Raw genomic sequence first — 10,135 nt, forward strand, 5'->3', positions numbered from 1 at the left:
CACACCAAAGCACTTCAATCTCACAAGGAACAAGGGTTGGATGATATAGGGAGCTCTGAGGGTGAAGGGGGCGAGGTTGGGGCACATAAGGTTGGTTTAAATAGGGTGCAAACCCTTGGAATTTAGGGTTTCATCAGACAGCAGGGACTCGCCGAGTCCAGAATATGGACTCACCGAGTCGCCAACTTAAACGTGTTCCAAATCCCGTCTCTACTCGGCGAGTCGGGCCTACAACTCGCCGAGTCCAAGGCTGAAAATGCAAAACACTTAGATAAATTTTACATACCAGGAACCAGGTGCTACACATTACCAGGCTATTTAGCATGTCCACTGCAAGGTTCCGTCGCCGATTGGGACGAATTCGGTGAATCAGACGCTGATTGAGGGTGGAGATGTTTTACCGACAAGCATAACAACGAATGGCGGGTGGATATCGGCAACAACAAAAAACGATGGTGGTGGTGATCTTCTGTGGGCGTTAGTCGATTGAACTCTCCGTCTGTAATACCTCTCCCTCCGTTATTGAGTGACTTCTAGGTTTTGTGTTGCTGGATGATGGGGATAAAGAAGTGAAGAGGAAGACATCGGCAACAAAAGCAGCTCCGGCTAAGAGGGAGATGGATTTAACCTGGTGATTTTAGGGAGACATATATTTTATATGTTTTGGAGCTAGGGTTAGGGAGGATCAAATGGGATAGAATACAATGATTTTTGATTGTTTTAAAAAGGGATAAAGGTAGGTCAAAGTAATTACCATAATTATAGGAGTGTATTTGTAGAAATTATTTATCAAATTAATAAATTACCCTTATTTATTTGTTTGATTATTTATTTATTTTTTTTAATTTTGATTGGTCCACAATCAACCATACATTAACACAATAATTAGTTAGAATACATGAACCTAGCCCCCCCCCCCCCCTCTCTCTCTCTCTCTATATATATATATATATATATATATATATATATATATATATATATATACCAACATAGGTTGGAGACGGTCCGATAGTGGTGGTGGTACTATCCAAAGTATGTTATCATTTAAATAAATAAAATAAATTAGAAGATGTGGGGTGGGTGAAATTTTTTTGGTATTTTTATTTAAAATAATGAAGAAACCAACCAAAAAAAAACAATTAAAAATACTATTTGTTATAAATAAAAATTATAAACTTAAAGTAATAATCTAATAAAAAGAATTAACGCAATAAAAAATTAATTAAAAGAAATTAATAATCCAATAAAGTAATAATAGATAAATACTATATCTTAAAAATAAGATTTATTAATATATAATAATCCAATAAAAAAGAATTAGTTCAATATAAAAGAAATTAAAAAAATAATTAAATTAAATTAATAATCCAATAAAGTAATATTTATTAATATATAAATGTAATATATTAAAAAATAATATTTAGTAATATATAAAAATCTAATAAAAATAATACAAAAAGAAAAAAATTAAAAGTAACTAATTAAAAGAATTAATGTACAATATTTTAATAAAATGAAAAATAAAAATTACAAAAATTATTCTTATAGTTTGGTAAAAAGATAAAGCTATAGAAATGGTCTATGGTGGTAAATATGTTATTTTCAAAAAGTTAACAAACTTAACGAGGTAAGAACCAAAACCACTAAAAACCACAAAAATAAGAACCTATTTTGATTAGGGTTAATGACCTAGAAAGATAACAAAATTTAGTCTTTGTCGACATTTAGGTAATCATGTTTTTTCGTTCATAATTGACCATTGAACTTGTTTGACCTGTTCAAAATAGGGTAATATGACTGGTAATTAGGTAATATTATCCTATTATGAGCAAGTCAAACAAGTTTACTGTGAAAAAAAAAAAACACGATTACCTAAATATGGACAAAAACTAAAACTAAAGTTTCTTACCCGTTTTGGTCATATTGGACAAGAACCGTCTCAGGGATTGTGTCTTGGGATCAGGCTCCGACTGTCGATGAACAATTAGGTTTGGCTTGGTCTAACTCAGTTTAGTCCGTATTGGTCATGGGTTAGGTTGTGTTGTTGGGTTTTTAAAGCACATACATCTAGCCCTTTAAGCGTATACAACCTAACCCTAACTGGCTGGGCCTAAACTGGGTTGGCCCGAGACTTGATCATCTTCTCATACACAAAGACCGGACAATCTAATTTCATGTCATATCAATGGATCTTATGGACTACCTGCACTTAACATAAAGAACCCAATATTATCAAAATGGGTAAGGGACTTTGGTATTTGTCCATATTTAGGTAACTATGTTTTTTTCGTACACATTTGACCGGTAAACTTGTTTGATCTGTTCATAATAGGGTAATGCTACCACTAATTACCAGTCATATTACCTTATTTTGAATAGGTGGGTCAAATGTATAGGGAAAAAATACGGTTACTTTAATGTGAACAAAGACCAAAATTCGTTACCTTTCTAGTTCGTGGATGATTTTGCAATTTTGTATAATTCAAATAAAACGGGTTAACGTGAATAAAGATCAAAATTCGTTACCTTTCTAGTTCATGGATGATTTTGCAATTTTGTATAATTCTAATAAAACGGGGGTTTGTAAGTTGTAACTTATAAAATGTAATCAGTGGCTCAAATAAACAAATAGGATATGTTTGTTGCATTTAACTGGACCCACATGATTCATGAAGACCTTTGGACGTAATTGGGCGTTTAGGCTTTTTAGAGTTTAACTCGATTACTGGACCCACATCATTCATGAAGACCTTTGGACGTACATAGTTCCGCTTCCGCCCCTGGTTTTATTTGTATAATGGGATTTATAGTTTTTGTGTACATGCAGTATCTGTGTGCTTTCACTTTTTCAAGAAATTAATGATTTCTGTGAGCGAAAATTACGATGTAAAACTGAAGGTGTGGTGTGGTACGCTTGTAAATAACTCAACAAGAAGGTGTTGTTGTTGTTACTATTGTAGACAAGGGTGGTACGAAAAAGAAATTAAAAAAGAAAAAAGGGTTGAAAGAATTTCACTTTCTCCTTTCTTTGCCTATAAAATCACACCATTCCCTTACTTGTCTTCTCATCTCTATCCTTCCGTTAATCCCTTTTTCTCCATCGTCAATTACGTCCACTTTGCTGTTCTGTTGAAAACCAAGTTAAAAGGTATGATGTATGTATTTGGTCAGGATGATCGAAGCTACTTTATTTCCTTTTTTGTTTTCTCTACTTTTTTCCTCAACATTACCACACATCTTCATCACGATGATCGAATCAAATTTTAGTTGCCTTTGGTTTCTCTTCTATGTAATGTAGCTTGATTTTTGCAGATAACTTCATAGTAGGATTCATCCTTTGTTTCTGGTTTTTGTTCATTATATTAATAGTAGTTACGATAATGAATTTTATATCAGTAAACAATGCCAGGTGCCATTGACTATCTTTCGTTTTTCTTACTTGAATAATCATTCCTCTCTAGAAGCATATGTACTCGTGTATCAATAAGCATCAGACACCTGGATTGTTCTTTTTCTACAAATTTAATTCCTCTGTTTTTTAGTAACCAGATCATCTAAAACCTTTTTCTCTCGCAGTTGAAAACCTTTCTGATTTTGCGGCCGATCATGGCGGAAAAAGTTTTCACCCGTGTTTACAGTCTGCGAGAGCGTCTGGATTCAACCCTCGCAACTCATCGTAATGAAATCCTAATGGTTCTTTCAAGGTATGTTCTGCTTTCTGGTTCATCTTCTTAGAGATAATTTTTCGAATGATTTTTTAATACAGTATTTGTTTATAATCTGATATTATCAAGGATCGAGAGCCATGGAAAAGGAATATTGAAGCCTCATCAACTCATGGCTGAGTTTGATGCAATCTGCAAGGAGGATAACAAACTTCATGATGGTGCCTTTCATGAAGTTCTCAAATCCACACAGGTATATGATCGAATAAACTCACAAAACTAAACGAAAATCATCTTGCATCCGATTGATCCTCTGATTTTTTAATTGATAGGAAGCAATAGTGTCACCTCCATGGGTTGCACTTGCTATTCGTCTCAGACCTGGTGTTTGGGAATATGTAAGAGTAAATGTGAATGCACTGGTCGTTGAAGAATTAACTGTTCCTGAGTATCTTCACTTCAAAGAAGAACTCGTTAATGGATCGTAAGTATCGTTATCCTTTCACCAATAAATTCGCCTCTTTCCTCTGTTTCTTTCGCATATGTTTATACCATTTCTGATCCATCGCAGCTCCAATGGCAACTTCGTACTCGAATTGGACTTCGAACCTTTCACTGCATCTTTCCCCCGGCCAACCCTAACCAAGTCCATCGGGAATGGCGTTGAGTTCCTTAATCGCCACCTCTCTGCTAAAATGTTTCACGACAAAGACAGCATGCATCCGCTTCTCGATTTCCTCCGTACACATGCCTGTAAGGGCAAGGTATTAGACTCAAAACCCTAAATTTCTTCTTAATTCACTTGTTTGATTAAAGTTCTGTACTGAGATTTTCTGATTTGCAGACGATGATGCTGAATGACAGAATCCAAAACCTGAATGCTCTTCAATCTGTGTTAAGGAAAGCATCAGAATACCTATCGACACTCGATGCCACCACTCCATTCTCTGAATTTGAACATAAGTTCCAAGAGATCGGATTGGAGAGAGGTTGGGGTGCTAAAGCAGAAGGTGTCATGGAGATGATCCATATGCTACTCGATCTGCTCGAAGCTCCTGATGCATGCACCCTCGAGAAATTTCTTGGACGAATCCCTATGGTTTTCAACGTCGTTATTCTTTCTCCCCATGGTTACTTCGCTCAAGAAAACGTTTTAGGATACCCCGACACCGGTGGTCAAGTTGTTTACATTCTCGATCAAGTTCCTGCTTTAGAACGTGAGATGCTCAAGAGGATTAAAGAGCAAGGACTTGATATTGTTCCCCGTATTCTGATCGTAAGCCCCCCCACCCTTTTCTTTCCATTCTTTCAAAAATTTCGATACTTAACCGATGTTATGATGAACAGGTGACAAGGCTCCTCCCTGACGCCGTCGGAACCACCTGCGGGCAGCGACTTGAGAAGGTGTTCGGAGCAGAGCACTCTCATATTCTTCGAGTTCCATTCAGAAACGAAAAAGGTATTCTTCGCAAATGGATCTCTCGTTTTGAGGTGTGGCCATACATCGAGACTTTCACTGAGGATGTCGCCAAAGAAGTCACCGCCGAGTTGCAGGCGAAACCTGATTTGATCATCGGAAACTACAGTGAGGGAAACCTCGTCGCCTCTTTGCTCGCTCACAAATTGGGTGTCACTCAATGCACAATCGCTCATGCCCTCGAGAAAACCAAATACCCTGATTCTGATATCTACTGGAAGAACTTCGATGAGAAATATCATTTCTCCTCTCAGTTTACCGCTGATCTTATCGCCATGAATCACACCGACTTCATCATCACCAGTACCTTCCAGGAAATCGCCGGAAGGTAAAAAGACACATATTCTCGTCGGCATTGTTGATTTCCTTTTTACTAATTTTGATTTTGATTTCAGTAAGGATACAGTCGGACAGTATGAGAGTCATACAGCTTTCACAATGCCTGGATTATACAGAGTCGTCCATGGAATCGATGTCTTTGACCCGAAATTCAACATCGTTTCACCCGGTGCTGATATGGGGATCTACTACTCGTACAGCGAGAAAGAAAAGAGGCTCACGGCGCTCCACCCTGAAATCGATGAACTCCTATTCAGTTCCGTTGAGAACGAAGAACACTTGTACGTTTTGCATTTCTCCTTTTTTAATTTTAATTTTGGAATTAATGATTTGAATGAATGTTGCAGATGTGTTTTGAAAGATAAGAACAAGCCGATTCTGTTCACAATGGCGAGGTTGGACAATGTGAAGAACTTGACCGGACTTGTGGAGTGGTATGCGAAAAACGATCGGCTTCGTGAGCTGGTGAATCTGGTGGTGGTCGGCGGTGACCGGAGGAAGCAATCGAAGGATCTGGAAGAGCAAGCTCAGATGAAGAAGATGTACGATTTAATCGAGGAGTACAAGCTCAACGGCCAATTTAGATGGATTTCTTCACAGATGAACCGGATTCGAAACGGCGAGTTGTATCGTGTGATTGCTGATACGAGAGGCGCTTTCATTCAGCCGGCGTTTTATGAAGCTTTTGGGCTGACGGTGGTGGAGGCCATGACGTGTGGGCTGCCGACATTTGCAACGCTTCACGGTGGTCCGGCGGAGATCATTGTTCATGGGAAATCCGGGTTTCATATCGACCCGTATCATGGAGACCAGGTGACCGAGCTTCTGGTCAAGTTCTTTGAGAAGACCAAATCCGACCCTTCTCATTGGGAAGCCATTTCCAAGGGTGCGGAGCAGCGTATCCAGGAGAAGTAAGATCATGCCCCTTTCTTTTCTTTAGTTAACTACTAAACTAAATAAACTAATAATTTAACCCATTTTCTCTAAATGACAGATACACGTGGCAGATCTACTCAGATAGGCTATTGACGCTTGCTGGAGTTTATGGATTCTGGAAACACGTGTCCAAGCTTGACAGGCTTGAGATTCGTCGGTATCTTGAAATGTTTTATGCTCTAAAATATCGCAAACTGGTAAGTGGATGAATTAAAAACAATACTACTAGTAGTAAATGTAGTACAGATGGAAATTATTTGTGTTGGTGTTTTTCTTTATAGGCGGAATCTGTTCCTTTGGCTGTTGATGAATGAGTAAGCGAGGTGCAATCTGGTGGTCAAACTCAGGTTTTGAGGAATTAAATAATAAAGCGAAGAGAGCATTTTGAAAGGCTTTTTGTTTTTTGCTTTCGAGAGTTTATGTGTGTTTGTTTAGTTTCCCTCATTTCTATTTCATTTTCGACAATTGTTATGTACAAAATATCTCTCTTTGTGTAATCGACTCCTGCTTTGCATTGACCTTCGGTTCCAATTTGTAATGATTTTTTTTCTAACTTGAAATACTCAAATCAAACAAGAACAACGACTTATTTCACAATAAGAACTGCTACCAAACTCTTCATATTCTAAACAAACTCTCATTTACAACTCTAACTTTTTTTGGAAAACGCAAATAATTTATTAATGAAAGGAACTCTCTACTAGCAAGGAACTAGAAGAGAGACCAATGAAAAGACATACAAGTAATGAATTATAAATCATAAAATGGAGATATTCCCCATTCCTCCCAACTACACATACCCTTTCTACTTCTATGTTTTACCCAAAAGAAGGTCGTGACCTTAATACACTCCCTTTCTACTTCTATGTTTTACCCAAAAGAAGGTCGTGACCTTAATACACTCCAACTAAAACTAGTCGGAATCAACTAAGAACCAAAAAGAAACATAAAGATCAACTAAGAACCAAAAAGAAACATAAAGATCACATGATGTAAACCCTAAATTATGGAAACCCTAATCAGTAATCACAGAGATTAGAACGAGAAAATGAGAGACAATATGTGAGACAAATGAACGAACTAATGAGTTCTATCACTCTCATAGTCATTTCACATTATATACATGAACCTTAACATTTTCACTTAGCACCCTCCAGCTTATCATTTCCTTCCCTGCTTCCGCCCAAAACGATCCTAAGTCCACAAATAGAGCCCAATACCAACATTTAGCATTTTAGCCCGTACTCTAATAATTATCACATTAAACAAACATATGATATTCTTACTAGACAAATTCTAGAGAATGTGTTTCGTGAGTATATAATTATTTAATTAAAATAATAATTTTTACAAATTATGATTTAATATTTACACATGAAAAATCAATGTAGTATTAAAATAAAACATATATTTAACTTATTAGTTTTATTAACTGTAATATGTTTATATCATGGTTATTTTTACTATTAACTAGGTGGGTAACCCCACGTATCATAGGTTTGGTATTTTCTTCATTGTTTATGTATTTTGTGTAGCAAGAGGTAGCGTTTTGTTGGTTGTCGTATGAATTTTGTAAAAAAGGAAATGTTATGTTTGTTACTATGTCGTGCCAAATGTTATTTTTAAGGAATATTATATTTTGTAATATGTATATATATCAACATGTATGTAAATGTAATTAATTATGTATGGTTTTATCGATAGAAACAGGTATTGCAGTAAGGAAGCCAAATGCAATAACGGTTAAGACCACGGTTTTATCCTTTTGTTTATCGGTTATGCTTTGCGGGATATGGATTTGTGAACAGTATAGAAAATATGAGATTATTGATCGATTGTTTTGGTCGTTTGTGGTACGATTTGACAATTTGGTTCGTTGTGGGTTATGTTTGTTGTGTTATATTTTCTTGTTATTGTGGTCGATGTGAATAAAAATCGTAGGGGAAAGAAGGTTGAACACAATTTTTGGAGTTAACATGTGTCGTTGTATGTGGTTATGTATGTAAGTTTTTTTGTTTGTTTGGTATTTTATCTGTATTTATACATGGAGTAAGTGTTGTTTATATATGTGGGTAATTTGGAATGAATATAGAGATTGTAACATAAATTGGTAGAATAGATAAAAAAGTCGTTCATTAAAAAGTTCACGAACAAATAAACAAATAGAGTAGAGCACTATCAAAAATATAAAATCATTAATCGAACATTCTGGATAAAAAAATCAACTTTTACAAATTCAATACATCTCAACTCTTCATTGTGGTTAATGGTGTGCAATTTAAAGCCATTAATCAAAAGTTGTATAAAGTGACATGTCAATCTTGTCGTCCTATTTGTAGAACCATAACTGCATATGACACTAACATTAACATTAAGTCTTGAATTTATAATTATTTTATTCAATTTGAAGGTTCACAATTTTAGGCAAAAGAGAAATTGCAAACAGGTTTTTACTTATTCGTAAATAGTCACAAAAGAAGGTGATATTGAGTTAAAGAATGCTTATTAAAATAAATTGTTTAAAGATGGACGCTATATTATGAGTCAATAAATATGAAAATGAAAATTCATTTGGTGACGGGAAAATAGTATGGTATGCAAGTTAATTCAAACGAAAATTACACACTTTTATGGAAGCCACCAAGTTGAATTTTGACTTCGTGTTGATGAATCTGTAGCACAAGATGGTTAAAAAAAACTTCAACATCTTTCACTATTTACACTATTATCAAATTCTAATGATAATACTTTTAACTCCTCTAAATTTTAACACAAAAAACTGCATTATAGTCAAAGTGTATGTAGGGGGCATAATTAAAAACCATATGTAAAGACATTTTGGTCTAAAACTGTATAAACTACTCAGTTTTAAAAAATGTCTGTCTGTCCATTTTTTCAAAAAAAATTATTTTCTCTAAAAATTTAACAATGTAAACTACATTATGGTCAAAATGTATAGAGAGGCATATTTTAAAATAATGTTTGTAGTGACAATTTGATCATGGATGTTATAAAATTTTATGTAGAGACAAATTGTTAACTGCCTAAATTACAATTTTTTAACAGAAAAATCGGTATTTATGGGCATTGTGGTAAAATACTGTTACAATCACTAATTTTTTTTTTATCAATTATTTATGTTTGTAGGGACATTTGGGTCATACTTGTTAAAATTATTAGCAACATTGTCGTCAAACACTGTGGGTTGTGGCAATTTTGTCAATAACTTATAATTTTTCTAAATTTTAACCAATGTTCTAAATAACGTAAGACGTGACTTGGCGACAATATCAAGCCTCAAGCTTTTGCGAGCCTTGGCGAGTCACGGCGTTTGTAAGACGTGACTTAAGACGACAATTTTCTATATAATTAATATTTTTATATGTATTTTCAACTATTATTCATTTTTATACACATATATGAGTTAAGGCGGCGTTTTGGCAAAGCTTGGCCGCAGGAGCAAGCCTTGAAGCTGTGGCGTGCCATGACGGAGCCATGACGAGCTTTTTAGAACTCTGATTTTAACATAATAAACTACATTACAGTGAAAGTGTATGTAGGGGGAGGGGGGGCATAATTAAAAACTAAATCTAAGGGCATATTGTCAAACACCAAATTTATGTCAAATAATGTTATTTTTTATATTTTAACCAAAAAAACTGCATTATGGTGACGAATATTATGTAACTTTTTATAAGAACTATTTGTTCACAGTCGG

At 35.2% G+C, this 10,135-nt stretch overlaps 1 protein-coding gene across 1 annotated transcript; it reads left to right on the plus strand.

The window, feature by feature from the left end:
* The first annotated feature begins 2,890 nt into the window (after nucleotides 1-2,890).
* LOC111890876 (sucrose synthase) lies at nucleotides 2,891-6,935 on the plus strand. Its single transcript, XM_023886979.3, has 11 exons — nucleotides 2,891-3,148; nucleotides 3,577-3,704; nucleotides 3,795-3,918; nucleotides 3,998-4,149; nucleotides 4,237-4,429; nucleotides 4,510-4,941; nucleotides 5,013-5,470; nucleotides 5,538-5,762; nucleotides 5,829-6,392; nucleotides 6,476-6,614; nucleotides 6,699-6,935. Exons 2-11 carry the CDS (start codon nucleotides 3,607-3,609, stop codon nucleotides 6,729-6,731), a joined length of 2,418 nt encoding a protein of 805 aa, XP_023742747.1. The 5' UTR covers nucleotides 2,891-3,148; nucleotides 3,577-3,606; the 3' UTR covers nucleotides 6,732-6,935.
* Nucleotides 6,936-10,135: the final 3,200 nt, after the last annotated feature.

Source organism: Lactuca sativa, chromosome 5 (assembly GCF_002870075.4).
Source record: "Lactuca sativa cultivar Salinas chromosome 5, Lsat_Salinas_v11, whole genome shotgun sequence".
Taxonomy (NCBI): Eukaryota; Viridiplantae; Streptophyta; class Magnoliopsida; order Asterales; family Asteraceae; genus Lactuca; species Lactuca sativa.

Excerpts from the sequence above, each read along its gene's own strand:
- LOC111890876 (XM_023886979.3), top strand. The coding sequence starts at position 3,607 with ATGGCGGAAAAAGTTTTCACCCGTGTTTACAGTCTGCGAGAGCGTCTG. Across the intron at positions 3,705-3,794 it reads ATCCTAATGGTTCTTTCAAG|GATCGAGAGCCATGGAAAAG; the intron begins GTATGTTCTGCT and ends GATATTATCAAG. Across the intron at positions 4,150-4,236 it reads GAAGAACTCGTTAATGGATC|CTCCAATGGCAACTTCGTAC; the intron begins GTAAGTATCGTT and ends GATCCATCGCAG.